This window comes from Eptatretus burgeri, chromosome 7 (assembly GCF_056783735.1).
Source record: "Eptatretus burgeri isolate ZD-2024b chromosome 7, Ebu_testis_v1, whole genome shotgun sequence".
NCBI lineage: Eukaryota > Metazoa > Chordata > Myxini > Myxiniformes > Myxinidae > Eptatretus > Eptatretus burgeri.
This window is the reverse complement of record NC_140967.1, coordinates 59,578,911-59,594,520: the sequence shown is the minus strand read 5'-3', so window position 1 is coordinate 59,594,520 and position 15,610 is coordinate 59,578,911. Positions and strand designations below refer to the sequence as shown.

Here is a 15,610-nt window from a genome sequence, read left to right as displayed (position 1 = left end):
AGTACGTCGTGAAATTTCAAGCATGCTGAAAATTTTACGACGTACTCGCCGTATGGCTCACACGTTCCACTATGCTGGGAATAAGTTGAAGGCACAATATGCGATCGTTGACACACGTCGACACAAGTTCCTTGTAAGTTACTCATAAGTCAAAACACGTCGAGGTAATGTTTGGCGTACCCGGAACTTATTTTCTCCGTCAAGGCTAATTTTCTTTTTTCTCCTTGGCTCCGTGAAGGCACGTGATGAAATATCTGAAGTTGTTGTTGTTGTTGTTGTTTTTATTATTATTATTATTATTATTATTATTATTATTTGTTTTTTTTTAAGTCTATCACGAATTTTAAAATATATTCGGACATTTGCTTTTAAGTTTCGACGTCGACGTGACAATATCCTCAAACAGAAATATTCACAGAGGAGGAACTAAGAATAAGACATGAGCAAACTGAAGAGGCAATCGGACGTGACGAAACGGCACGTGACGAAATATCGGAAGTTATTGTTGTTTTTTTGTTTTTTTTAAACGCTGCCAATACGCCATTATACAGTAGCTGTAAATTAGAAACACGTTCAGTAAGTTCTGTGGTCGTCCGGAAGACGTCAATCAAATACGTCTACATACGTCAATATGCGTTGGAGGTACGTTACACATAGGTTCAAAGCACGTTACTCATAGGTTAGAAATAAGTTTTGGGTACGCTAAGCATTACCTCGACGCGTTTCGACTTATGAGTAACTTACAAGTAACGTGCCTCGACGTGTGTCAACGATCGTGTAACGTGCCTACAACACGTAACTCATAGGTTATAAATAAGTTTCGGGTACGCTAATCATTACCTCGATGTGTTTCGAGTTATGAGTAACTTACAAGTAACGTGTGTCGACGTGTGTCAACGATCGCATAACGTGCCAACAACTTATGGCCAGCGTAGCGGAACGTGTGAGTCATACGCTGGCATATGTCGTAAAATTTCAAGCATGCTAAAATTTGAGGACAACCACAAAGTACAACAATGAAAGCCAGCGTACTACGACGTATGGCAGTGTTTTTCAGCGTGCTCTTAACGTATACAAAACTTACCCACAACGTATTCGACGTGTGCCAGCGTTTTAGACAAATTTTTCAGAAGTCGGCATACGCTGGCTAAATCGTCAAGGTGTGACAGCACCTTTAGAATTGGTGTACGATATCCCTGTGTGTCGTAAGAGGCGACCAGGGTTGGCGTCAGGAAGGGCATCCAGCCATAAAACATTACCTCAAGAAAAAGCCAACCCCTGCATAGCAGGGAAAAATTGCTGTAAAAACGGTCATTTAAAAAAACAAATTTATACTATGTTTTAAATGTCAAATGATAATTTACATGGGTTGCACAATGCGATCCATAAAAAAAAATCTTCTTCGACATCCATTAACTCTGGATCCACCTCAACTACATTAATTGCTATCAAGGGACTGTTCATGAAAGTAAAGTATTATTATGTTGTGTCACAATGAGAGATTAAAGAAGAAAAAAATGCTAATTGTGGCAATTGCAATGAAAGAACACTTCAGCCCATGCTCAGTGCAACATCGATTGGCAAGTATTTCAACTATGCAATTGAAGGCCGTTTAGACATTGCTGACTCATATCATCACTCACCCAGACAATGCGACAAAACATACTAATTACAATCGCATTTTGCAGCTGCCACACATGAGGCATTAAAAAAACAGCTTGCCAGCATAAATAGGTATCCATTGGGACCATACTCTGTGCAGAGCACTGGTGCTGCCTCAGCAGTCTCCTTGACTATTGGGCACAATCCTGGACGGCTGCCACTCCGACACAGGACACCAGCAAGCTGGCACTCATTTTGCTGACCTCAGAAGGATGACAGGCAGAGTCCACCCCACCTGGGATTAATTCAACAGCCGCATGGGATTTGAACTCCAGATCCTAGGATCCCAAGCCCACCACTCTTACCATTAAACCAACACCAGGTATATAAATAAGTATGATTGTATAAAACAGGACTTTCATGTAGCCAAATTGAAGTTACACAAATCAAAGGTAACAAATGTTAGATACAAAAGGCTGTATCACAATTTGTATCATATTACCAGTCATTTATGAGAATCTGAGAAATGTCTCAGACATTCATGAAATTAGGAAATCCATAGAAATTTATTATGTCTGAGAGAAACGCACCTTTTTCCAACCGTCTGCACAGCTCCCCTGTTGTTTCTTTTCCAATTTCTGATGGCCTAAATCCAGCTGAAGGCAGCTGCTGTTGCGATCTTGTTGATGCTGATGTCCGAGGGGAAACCCTTCGCCAAGAACTACCCCCTTCAGAATATTCTTTGAGTTTGCATTCTGTCGTCTCATTTTCACTGGTACCATCCTTGACCCGCACTGGAGAGAGGCGAAGGTTGCCTTCACACTTAACGCTGTCAGTGAGAGCTGAAGGTTGATTGGACTCTGCCTGTGGTGCAGCATCCGACGTAAGCGGCACTGGAACGATGACAGGACTCGACTCCCCGGTGTCCTTGTTCACCAAAAAGACGGAGATGGGACCGGATACACTGACGAGATGCATCTGATAGATCTTTTTTTTCATGTTTCCCTGGGACAACAAAGGCAGCAAGGATATTAAGTACAAGGCCAGAACTCCAGCAAAAGCTGGCAATTGACCATTTTCCGCCTCGCCTTAATTTTACATGTTTAGGAATAGGAAGAGAAAGAACTGTGAAAGGAAAAAAAAGACTGTCTCGCATTACAAAGGCAGTCCCCTATGATGAGCGAAAACACAACGATGATGAGCGATTAAGAGCATACCCTTCAGATCAACTATAAATATTCAGAAAGTTGATAATTGGACCCCACCCTTTTTTGTTTTTTAATATTTCTTTGTCGAGAGTCAAGACTCATAGAAGAGCTAGAACATTGAGTGAATTAGGAGGCAACAGAACAAAAGGAACAGGGAGGAGGGGGGGGAGACCAACAGCAGGGTTGAAGGACAAAATAGGAGACTTGGATAAATGATGAGTGTGAGGAGGAATGAGGGGTAGGGGAGGAAGCATGGGTTGGACAAGATGGATACAGAACAAAATTCTCAAGAAGGAAAAGCTGTAAATTTTGAAAGAGGAGGGCTTGGGGATGGGGGGTAACAAGGGTAGAAAAGATCATGCAATGGATTGGGGATTATTTGAGAAGGTGGTGAACAGCTGCCTTGAAGATCTGGAGGAAAAAATAAGTTTGAAGAAAATGTGGAAGTTGGTTCCACAAGCGGGGAAAAAAAAAAAAAACAGAGGAACGAATGAATGGAGGTGAGCAGTGATCCTGGATTTTCAGAGTTTCACCAGAAGGGGGTTGATGGTGGACTGTGTGCGCCCTGCAGAAAGCTGGGGGGAGGGGGGAGTAAAGAATGGAAAGAGCAGAGAGTGCAAGACGAGAAAGGAGGAGGGAGAAGACAGAAACCACTGACCTGGCTGCAATGTGAAGTGATAAGCCCATTAACTCAGCTTCATCGCAGGAGATTCCACAATGAAGCTGAGTCTATGGGCCTATCACTTTTCAATCACAGACAGGCCGGGGGTCTCATGCCTTGTATTTTGCCTCATGCCTTTCTGGATTTCTGGATTGAAAAAAAAGACGACGTGCATATGCAAGCCATCATTCATTGTCTGTGTGCCAAGTTTGAACTACATCGGTAAATGCATGTCCGAGAAATGATTGAGGACGTGTTTGACACTGGGTTTTTTTTTTTTAACAACCACAATGGCTGCTAGTCGGCCATCTTGGATCTGATGTCGAAAAAAAATGACGTGCATAGGTAAACCAACATGTGTTGTCTTTTTGCCAAGTACAAATAAAATCAGTCCATACATGTCCGAGATATGGTTGTGAGTGCACACATGAACGCACGGACACGAAAATTGAGACCAAATCCATAAGCCCCTGTTTCGAAATAATTCCAAAGGTGGCTAATAACACATTTTGCACTGGCAATGGCAGGATAAAAGTGCCAGCAGAAGTGAGTTGCTGAAAACGCACCCAGCGAATGCGCTAAAGGTGATTAGCATTCCTACGTCATTTTGAAAGCGCCGTATTATTCTATGCATGCTCATGTCAAACTCAAAAGCGAAGATGGAGAGGTTGTCAGTTTCAGTCTGAACAATTGTATATTTTAAGCACGAAAAGATACTGTTGAAAACCGTCCTTACCATTTCTGGGTATGGCACCTCAAGCTGCGTACCCTCTGGTCCACAAACAGCCAGTAGCGTATTACCTGCAAGTGTAAAGCGTTCAAAAGGCACTTGATACACCAAACATACTTTATAGCATGATGATATCCAATCAAAGACATCAACAGCCTGAATTGCAAACAGATGAATGATGGCTCAGGGGAGCAAAAAAAACCAAAAGCCGTACTTACCTCGAAATGAACTACAAAGGTCTTCATACGTGACATATGCAAGCGTTGAAAAAATATGTTAAGGAGAATCGGCCGCATGAACATCTTCGAGTCATAAACATTGTCTTCATGGACACAATAAATAATAGGCCCGTGCGCCCTGAAGCTCACCTGAATCAGGAGCAACAGCTACTCAAACCCATTCCCCCCCCCCCAACCCCCAATGCCCCCCACACATCCTCTTCGACCCTGATTTTTTTAATGCTGTGAACAAACTTTGGTATATCACGGGTGATGAAGGTTATGGTCAAAGTTTATCAAAATAGTGTGCAGTTTCGGAGAAGAGAGCAAATACCTATTTTTGAGGGGGATCCCCCCCACCCCACCCACCCCTCCTTATGAGCGCAGGTCACATGGTTTGGCAGCCATATTGGATTTACTATAAAACGTATAAAAATCTTCTCCAGAACGGCTGGACAGATCAAGGGCAAACTTCACACAAATGTTCCCCAAGGCATGCGTGTACTAGGTTGTTAAGGAATAATTGATGTCATATGGTTTGGTAGCCATAATGGATTTAAGAAAATTATTAAATAATATTTTCTCTGGATCCGCTTAATTAATCTAGGGGAAACTTCACAGTTGTGATCGAGTCGTGATGGGGAATACGTGTTTTCAATTTCAACTTGATTGGACACATGGCAGCCAGAATTATTATATTTTTTGATATAGGTTTAAAAATTATTATATTTTTTTTTAAATAAGGCTTACTTCACTGTGCCTGGATGGGTTTGAGGGTAGTGGAGCAGCAGCTGAAATGCGAATCCTATCCAGGTTCCTCCTGATGACGTCATCTTTGCTTTTTTCTTGTTTGGGTTCCTTCTGATTACTGCAATGCAGGACTGTACCAATTTGGTCTTCCATTTGATTTGAATTGAATTTATTTTAATCCCATTCTGAATTCAATTGAATAAGAAACAACAAGAAAAAGGGCAATCGGAGATTGCAGACCCAGGACTTTTTTTGTGTGGTGTTTGTGTAGTTTCATGTCGTGTATTTTGTGTCGTGTTTGTGTGCTGGTGTGTTACATAATTAATATCATGTTAAAATGTTAAAAGCATGTTAAAATCGGTTATTAATGACAGTTTGAATATTTGAATGACAGTTTGAGTCTATGGTTAGATGGAGGTGCTGTGTAATGGACATGTCTACAAGGTAAACTGTTTATCGCTTTCTATATTATCATATAAAGTGGTGTATAATTAAAGTTATTCATATGAAGACCACAAAGGGAAAACCAGAGATGTCACTTTTTATAAATTTCAGGGTTATTGCACCTGCCAATAGTTGGCAACATAAGGTTTCCTCTCACAATATTACTTTAACAAATAACCAGGGGTGTCACATAATTTATATGGTATAAAGTTTAGCCGTGCAATGAAAAAACAAGTGTTGTCAAAGCTGAACAAGTAGAAACCCAGAGTTGTCAGTACTTTACTCCTGGTTATCTCCCTTTCATTCATGTTAACTGTTCCACCATAATATTCAGAGTTGAGAAACTAAAAAATGAAAGGTTATAAAACATTCACAGCATAAACTCTGAGCACTACATTAGCCTATTTGGTTATATCATGGGCTCCGTAGTTGGTGCATATCGTGGTTCAAGCCTGGTCAAACCTTTATTGTGACTTTTATGGGACCCACGCCGTGGCTTAATGGTTAGCACGTCTGAGTACCCATCCTCATTCGATGTACCCACCGCCCAATCAACCTGCTTAGGTATATGAGGGAGTCACATGAGGTGACTTAGGCTATCGCGGGGGTGGTTTATCCTCGGTTTCCTCCAATGTTTATCCAACATTGATTCGTTCTTTGCTCTTAAATTAAATAACACAGAAGCTTGGCAAATGCTACATGCTTAATTTGATCGGCCAATGATCACTCTTCCTTTTACTGGAAAAGAAATCGATATGACAGTTATTAAACAGTGCACCAAAGTCTTGAAACTTTGTTTTTCAGTTTCTTCAAAATTGACTTATCCTGACATCTCTGGTTTTCCCCTTGTGGTCTTCATATGTAGTAATACTTTAAATAAAAGAAATAATTAAATAAGGTTGAATAAGGATTTTGCATTGCTGTATTGACCAACTGTCTTGACTCAACTTTGAGGTTGTGGTTTATTAATGTTAAGTAATCTACTGATGTGGACCTGTGACCAGGGTTGTGGATCTGCCGTTCGGAGAGGTTCTGGGCTGAATGAATTGAAACCTCGATGAAAAACAGTGCTCAGTTGATGATCTGAGCAGTTGGGAAATCAGTCAATTGCTTGGAAGTGCAGGTTATAACTTCAAATAAAACAGCTTTTGAAAGTACTTACCAATAGGTAATATACTGTATGTGTGTTTGTGTGCATATGTATGTATGTGTGTGGATATGTGGGGTGTGTGTGTGTGTGTGTATTATGTGTGGCTTCCTTCTTGGGACTACGGTGCAGTAATTGGTCTTTATTTTGATAACTAGAACTGCCACTGTATAACTGCTGGCAGTGATGACTGGGTACCAAGACGTCCCACTTTGTTGCGACCCCGCTTTGATCGGACACCTGACCTTGACCTATGATGTTTATTGTTATTCAATTTAATTTAAAATGGGATTAAAATAAATTCCATTCAAATCAAATGGAACACCAAATAGGAACAGTCCTGCATTGGAGTAATCAGAAGGAACCCGAACAAGCAAAAAGCACAGATGAAGTGATCAGGAGGAGCCTGGATAAGATTCACATTTCAGCTGCTACTCCTCTACCCTCAAACACATCCAGGCACAGCCAAGTGAGCCTTATTAAAAAAAAAGAAAAAAGAACCCAGATCAAAAAAGTTAAATAATTCTGGCTGACAGACCATGCGTCCGATCAAGTTGAAATTTAAAAGATACATTCCCCATCAGCACGAGATCATAATTGTGAAGTTTCATGCAGATTGATTAAGCAGTTGCAGAAAAAAAAACATCATTTAATATTTTTCTTCAATCCAATATGGCTGCCAAACCAAATGACCTATAAATTATTCCTTAACAAACTTGTACAATCCAAGGCTTGGGGAACATTTGTGTGAAGTTTCCCCTCAATTTGTCCAGCCGTTCTGGAGAAATTTTTTTATAGGTTTTAGGGTAAATCCAATATGGCTGCCAAACCATGTGAACTATGACATCACTTGTGTGAACCTATTGTTCCTCATGAATAGGCGGTCATACATGTGAAGTTTCGCCTCGATCTGTTCAGCCACAAAAGTTTTTTTAAAAACAATATGGCTGCTGAATCAGGTGATTGATGACATGATCAATTTTTTTTCTGTGGACCATTTTATCCCGAGATGACCCTTAAAAATCTTCATACTGATCAGATGTAGTGTTCTACATTTGCAATTATGACAATAACGAAGGCACCTTTGACGTCATTAAAAAAAAAATCATACTTATTCCCCATGAGGAGTACTTGCTATGTGCCAAGTTTCAATTTTTCCCTTGGTGCGGTTTGAGAGATACAGAGGTCCAAAGATTTTCGTTTTTTTCAACATGGCTGCCCCACCACATGACCTATGACGCATAATTATCAACACAACATTCCACATGAGTAGTCACTCCTATGGTGAAAATTTTGTCTCAATCCGACAAGTGGTTGCGGAGAAAAACAAAGTTCTGTACAGACAAACAAACAAACAAACAAACAAACAAACAAACAGACCCAAATGCAATACCCTCTCCTTCGGCGAGGACAACTTGGGGATACAATATTAGATAGGCATATGGCAGAGAATCTTTCAACATATCAGAAATAGGTAACAGATGTTAGAATAAGGGTCAAAGCAAGGATAAGAGCACAGCATAGCCCGACATGTAATTAAATGGCTGCACACCAAGGCTTGTCACAGGTTCCCAATAAAATAATGTGTCCCTTGACTTTTGGTGCGATAGTACAATCGAGCACCTTACTTCATAGCACTTCTTCTTCAAGTCTACAAAAGCAGCAGCTCCACAAATAGTAAGTATTAAATAAGAGATCACATGTGGTTAGATTATTATCATTATAATTAATTCAGACATGCCACTTCCCTCTCCTACTTTCTCTTTGGCATTATATACAAAACATAAAGGATATTCCATGTTGTCTTGATCTTCGCTCACATTTTTCAAGCTCTGCTGCAACCAGCCACGCTGCTGCTCCAACTTCTCCTCTTGTCTCTCCAGCTCTTGAATTTCAGCCTGCAAGGCCGCGAGCCGCTCTGACACCTCATGGCTGTTTGAGCCAGGACCCAAACCCCTGCTCAATGCACGTACACCATTCTAGTTAGAAACTTGGTGAACAATTTGAAAAAAAGATAATGTCCAGGAAAATCAATAATGGCATTAATATAAGAAAAATAAAGGAAGAGAATAAAGTGCAAACATGTAAAAATGAGGTTTGGTGATTTAATATGATGAAAAATGTTATATTTATTGTCATATTTGCATATTTCCTCATAAAACCTAAACAAAGTATCAGTTACAATTTTTCTTTTTTAATGTAATCCATTTCAAATTCAGGCTGCAGCACAACAAAATGTGAAAAAGTCAAGCGGTGTGAATACTTTCTGAAGGCAATGTATACTAGCCCGATGCCGGGAAGAGGTGGGTGAGGGGGTAGTGCGTGGGGTGCGAACAGACCCTCCTTTTGTCTGTGATGTTCTGGTTTTTTTTTTAAGATGAAGTTTTTACTGTTGTATAGCAGAATATAAAGCCATTCACACTTCACGATAAGGCCATACTAGGAGAAATATTGAAGAATCCTGCTATTCGTGAACCCCACGTATGCGCAGTCATAAAGTGTGATCTGCTTCTACATTCGCACTTCACGTATTCAGTTTATTATTATTGGTTTTTTAGCTCGCCTGTTCGAAGAACAGAGAGCTATAGCAATACCCCCGGCGTGAGCGTGAGCGTCAGCGTGAAAATGTTAAAGTTTTTGGTGCAAGTTATTTAGAAACTTGCCATTCATTTAATATGTGTACTAGGACGCTGATATTTGGCATGGAGGTTCCTTTGAGGTATATTATTGATGTAGTGAAGTTGAAATTAAAAAATAATTTCAAATGTTTGAAATTTTTGACCTGTTTTGAACTTAACTTTTTTGAAGCACATCGACGTTAAAGTTTTTGGTGCAAGTTATTTAGAAGCTTGCCATTCATTTAATATGTGTACTAGGACGCTGATATTTGGCATGGAGGTTCCTTTGAGGCATACTATTGGTGTAGTGAAGTTGAAATTAAAAAAATAATTTTAATTTTTTTTTTAATTTCAACCTAAGATGGTGTCAAAGCCACCTAATGCTCGCCTGTTTATACTAGACGCTTGCCATTCATTTAATATGTGTACTAACTTACTGATTACAATATACAAATACATATATTGCTTTAAAATTATTTGGATCAGACTTCACTGCAATGCTTTATAAAAAATATTATTAGACGAGTCTTTTAAAAACGATAAATGTATAAACAGGTGAGCATTGGGTGGCTTTGACACCAACTCTCTGGTTTTAAACACTTCAGGACTGGTCTCCTATATCCACCTGAATTACATAAAAAAGGCTCCTATATCCACCAGCAAAAAGTGATCCCCTGAACTGCAGCCCAATTAGCTTACTGTACTTCCAATCATCAAACAAGGTCATGTGATCCATCATCGCAGTTGACATAAAATCATTCCTCTTCTCCAACAACCTCAACTCAGATCACCAATTTGGCTTCAGACCAGTTCACTCCACCTTGGACACATGTTGCTTCCACTCTCTCAACAATGGTGGAGGCTCTCAATCTCAATATCACACATGAGATCAGGGCCATCTCTCTTGACTTATCTCGAGATTTTGCTATCGTCTGGCATCACCCGGCTTGCTCTCTAAACTGTCTGTCTATGGAATCCAAGGCCAACTCCACTCTTGGATTACTGACTTCCTCCACTCCCATAGACGTGCGGCTCTCAACGGAACCCTTTCATCTCCTCTCCCTGTCAAAGGTGGAGTACCCCAAGGCAGTGTTCTAGGCCCTATATTATTTATAATCTTCATCAATGATTTCACTGAATCTCTGGAAAATCCTCTTTATCTGTTTGCTGATGACCACTCTGTGCCGTGACATCTCTCATCGTTCTGACAAGCAGGCAGTAGCCTCTCCCTTCTCATCAGACCTTGACAAAAATCACAAACACAATTTTGCTTATGTATCCATATTGTCCACCTTTTGCTTTCTACCTTACCCCTCATCATTACCTGCATCCCTTGTTTGTCCATCTCAATCTTCTTTCTCCCTCTGCCCTACTGTTGGCATTTCCCCTTGCTCCTGCTGTTCTCTTTGTTATGTTGTGTCCTGATTTGTTTTGTGTGCTGGTTGTAACTCTCCCCAGCACAAGTGAAGTATGTCATGATCACAGAGTAATTTACCTGCTTGCAAATATGGTCAGTTCAATTCAGAGGAAATGTTACTTATGCGATGTTACTTATGAAAGGCGAAAGCACTTTATGAATTCAGTGCTGTGAAATTTTCGGTACCGTACCTGTTTGTGTGTTACCCCACAGTGTATTCAAATGTTAAAATAAAACCAGCAATCGTCATTGTGTAATTTATGTTGATTTCCAAACGTAAAAATTAATGGGAACTATAATTAAACAACAAAAAACAAAAACAACAATTCAACAACACCAATTAAATTCAACAATTTAAACATGGTGGATCAGAATAAACATAAGAGCTGGCAAGGACGGAGTCTGGGGATAGACATTATTTCTATAAAGTATCCAGGCCAGATCCGGATTCGGATCTTCACCAAAACCAAATACATCCTTCCTTGTCACACACCTAACCTGCGACATCCAACAAATTTTATCTGAATCTATCCATAATTTATTGAGATATCGTGCTATTCTGTATATCGTTTTTGGCCCCAACTCTCAATCGTGAAGAGTCACTTAAAAAATTATTTTCACCAAAATCTAATCAATTCATCCTTGTCACACACCCAACCTGCCCACCAAATTTCGTCGGAATTTGTCCATAACTTGAGATATCCTGTTCACAGACAGACAGGCAGACAGACAGGGTGAAAAACATAACCTCCGTTCACCTTCGGTGGCAGAGTTAATTATGTTCAACGTCAAGGAAAATTTACTCAAGTACATATAAATAGCAGCCGATTGTGGATGAAGGTCATACTATAGATAACAAAGAACTTTTGATGAATGTAGGTATGATCACAATTTGTAAATCTGTAACAATAGAAATGCAGACATGAATGTGATGATGGATTGTTTGTATTTTAGCTTGCGAGGACAGTTGAAAATTTGCAAAGCCCATGACATATTCCAATCCCATATAGTCTCTAGAATGCAGGAAATGATTGTATTGAAGCCAACAATATAAAATTTTCCAGGGGAGGGCGGGGTGGGGGGTGGGGTACCCCAGTATGTCCCTATCCAGGCCCACTGTATTGCTGGGACAATAAAACTGTTCAATTTCCTGGATTTGCACCCCCCTACCCCAGGAAATCCTGGTGATGGGTCTGCATATATTGTTATGGTTCGGGGCTCGCCACGAGGGGGAACACTCGAGTTTCTCCCGAACACCTTGTCCTGAGGCTGCTAACCCCAGATAACTCCATGGTCCAACGAGCTGTATTTCTTACATAACCGTAGCCGCTTGACTTGACTCCCGCCTCCTCGCAGGGTTATGGTTATGTTTCTGCAATACCTTTCTATTGGCACAGCAACCTAACTGGAGGCCATGCCCTCGGCGTCACGCCTGGTGATCTTCTGCCAAGTGGACCAGATAGGTGCAGCACCGGCTAACAGAGCAAATCAGGTAGGGTCCAACTTCCTGTCTAACTATACTTGTACAATGTGTCGGATCAATGAAGGAAAGGACAACCGAGACATATTGTAAATAACAAACACATTAATTTACACACACAAGTAATCATTCAAAAGTGAGTTTTTACAAGGAAGAAAGCAAAAGGTACATGAGGCCAGATTTCCTTAACACTTATTCATTCTTATACAATCTTACTTGCACAAGAGACTTGGCCATCATTCAATCAGGGTAGAAGACATCAAGAAGAACTTGAGAAGAAAAGAAAAGAAAAGTAGGGTCTATTCTTTTCTCCATCACCTCACACAGCCCAACGGGGCAGCGCCATTGTCCAAATATGTCAGAGAATGCAAGGGAAAGGATGGAGAAGATGGACAGTAGCAATGCGGCGTAATGGGACATGCAGCCATGTCCGAGGTGTCCAGACCCAGCAGGTGAGTCCTCTCTGGCGTGCAAGATATGCGACTCGCCCTCCTCTGCCTCAGCTTCTTCCTCCTAAGAATGTCGCTTTCTCTAGTCTCTTTTGCTCCTCACAGGACAAGCTTTCAGGACAAGGACAAGGACAAGCTTTGAGCTCCTTTCTGCTCCTCAGAAATAGCTTTTTCCCACAAGGACAAGGACCTTTCTCTCATCAGCACATCGCTTTTCTCTCATCTCGTCCCTTGTACTCACGTCTTCTTCTTCTCCTTCTAAGCTTTCTTTCACAAGGATGAGGACCAGGTATGAGCTCCTTTTCTCCTCACAGGATCTCGCCTTTGTCCCGTCTCTTCTCATGAGCTTCTGTCCTCTTCTTCTTCATATGGCTTTTTCCGTCTCGGCTCGTGCAAGCCTCCTCCTGATTGGTTTGCGTTCGATCAGCCCGAAGGATTAATGACCACAGACGAACCGAATGTGCCAAACCAAAAAACACGCGAATGGAGTGAAAATGGAAAAGAACGCCACCGGACCAAGGGATGACTGAATGGCCATGGAGTCGAAGGTAAGACCGATGGGGTGAAAGAGGGATTGGCGAGATGAGGTTTGGTGAAGGGGAATTGAGAAAGCAGAGGTGACAACCAACAGGTGTAAAGGAGGTATTGTTGAAAGTAGCAGAGGGGGGGGTGGGGATAACGGACTGATGAGGGTAAAGGAGGGATAGTTGAAAGGAGCAGAGGGGAAGAGAACAGACCAATGGTGGTTAAAAGTACAATGCTTCAGAAAGTATTCACACCCCTTCACTTTTGTCACATTTTGTTGTGTTACAGCCTGAATTTAAAATGGATTAAATTTTTTTTTTTAAATTGTCACTGATCTACACAAAATACCCTGCAATGACAAAGTAAATCTGAAATGTCTTGCGTCAATAAATGTTCAACCCTTTGCTATGACACTCCAAATTGAGCTCAGGTGAATCCAATTTCCTTCGATCATCCTCCAGATGTCTCTACAACTTGATCGGAGTCCTCCAGTGGCCAATTCAATACACTGGACATGATTTAGAAAGAAACACACCTTTTTATATAATGTCCCACAGTTGACAGTGCATGTCAGAGCAGAAACTCCACCATGAAGTCCTTGGAACTGTCCCTATAACTCCGAGATAGAATCGTGAGAAGTAATAGATCTGGGGAAGGGTATAAAACAATTTCTAGAGTGTTGAAAGTTCCCAAGGGCACAGTGAGCTCCATCATTAGGAAATGGAATGAATATGGAACTTCCCAAACTCTTCCTCGAGCCATCTGTCTGACTAACCTGAGCAACTGGGCAAGAAGTACCTTTGTCAGGGAGGTGACCAAGAACCCAATGATCACTCTGACAAAACTACAGAGTTCCTTGGCTAAAATGGGAGAACCTGCTGGAAGGACAACAATCTTTGCAGCACTTCACAATGCGAGAGTGGCTTTATGGGGGAGTCTCCAGATGGAAGCCACTCCTGAGGAAAAGGCACCTGCAGCACAACTTGAGTTTGCAAAAAGGCACATGTCAGGCAAAAGATTCTGTGGTCTGATGAGACGAAAATTGAACTCTTTGGCCTGAATGCAAAGCACGACGTCTGGCGAAAACTGAGCACAGCTCATCACCCATCTAACACCATCCCTACCATGAAGCATGGTGGTGGCAGCATCATGCAATGGGGATACTTTTCAGCAGCAGGTACTGCGAGACTTGCAAGGACAGTGGGAACAATGAATGGAACCAAATACAGGCAAATCCTTGAGGAGAACCTGCTTCAGAGTGCAAAAGATCTGAGACTGCGGCAAAGATTTACATTCCAACAGGACAATGACCCTAAGCAGACAGCCAAAGCAACACTGGAATAGCTTCAGAACAAGAATGTGAAAGTCCTTGAGTGGCCGAGCCAAAGCTCAGACTTGAATCCCATTGAGAATCTGTGGAAAGACTTGAAGATTTCTGTTTACGGACACTCCCCATCCAACTTGACAGAGCTTGAGCAAATCTGCAAGGAAGAATGGGAGAAACTCCCCAAATACAGATGTGCAAACCTGATACAGACGTACCCATGAAGCCTCGAAGCTGTAATCACTGACAAAGGCGCTTCGACAAAGTATTGACTCAGGGGGTTGAATACTTATTGATGCAAAACATTTCAGCTTTTCATTTTTAATTAATTTGTTAAAATTTCTAAAAACATGTTTTCACTTTGTCATTGTGGGGTATTTTGTGTAGATCGATGATAAATAATTTAAATTTAATCCATTTTTAATTCAACCTGTAACACAACAAAATGTGACAAAAGTCAAGAGGTGTGAAAATATTATATATATATATATATATATATATATATATATATATATATATATATATATATATATATATATATATATATATATATATATATATATATATATATATATATATATATATATATATATATATATACATACAGTATATGCATATCTTTCCAAGCCTGGTGTTGGCTTAGTGGTTAGGGTGGCGGCTTGGGATCCCAGTGTCCTGAGTTCAAGCCCCGTTGGCTGCTGAATTAATACCAGGGGGTTGACTCAGCCTGTCATCCATCTGAGGTCGGCGAAGTGAGTACCAGTGTACTGGTCCCGGTGTATGCCCCGGTTAGAATAGGTATACCATATCCCTGTGTGTCGTAAGAGGCGACCAGGGTTGGCGTCAGGAAGGGCATCCGGCCATAAAACATTGCCTCAAGAAAAAGCCTAACCCCTGCACAGCAGGGAAAAATGGCTGTAAAAACGGTCATTATATACATATCTTTCCAAAAATGCAATGTTTGTTGTTTATGAAGGAGATTTAGCTCCTCTCGTGGGATATTCTGTTCGGTATAATTCTATTTTCACAGAAAAATG

The 15,610-nt window shown here is 40.9% G+C and overlaps 1 protein-coding gene across 6 annotated transcripts in view; it reads right to left on the bottom strand.

The window, feature by feature from the left end:
- E2F4 (E2F transcription factor 4) overlaps positions 1-15,610 on the bottom strand; it is a 163,755-nt gene that overhangs the window by 134,672 nt on the left and 13,473 nt on the right. For 5 of the 6 annotated variants that reach the window (XM_085888657.1, XM_085888652.1, XM_085888653.1 and 2 more), the window contains 4 exons: positions 8,555-8,716; positions 4,420-4,463; positions 4,208-4,272; positions 2,193-2,607 (listed from right to left, as the gene is read on the bottom strand). In XM_085888657.1, the coding sequence (XP_085744783.1) occupies positions 2,193-2,607; positions 4,208-4,272; positions 4,420-4,463; positions 8,555-8,716 (686 nt within the window). Of the gene's footprint in view, positions 1-2,192; positions 2,608-4,207; positions 4,273-4,419; positions 4,464-8,554; positions 8,740-15,610 lie in introns of all 6 variants that reach the window. The other variant, XM_085888654.1, reaches the window with a different exon arrangement.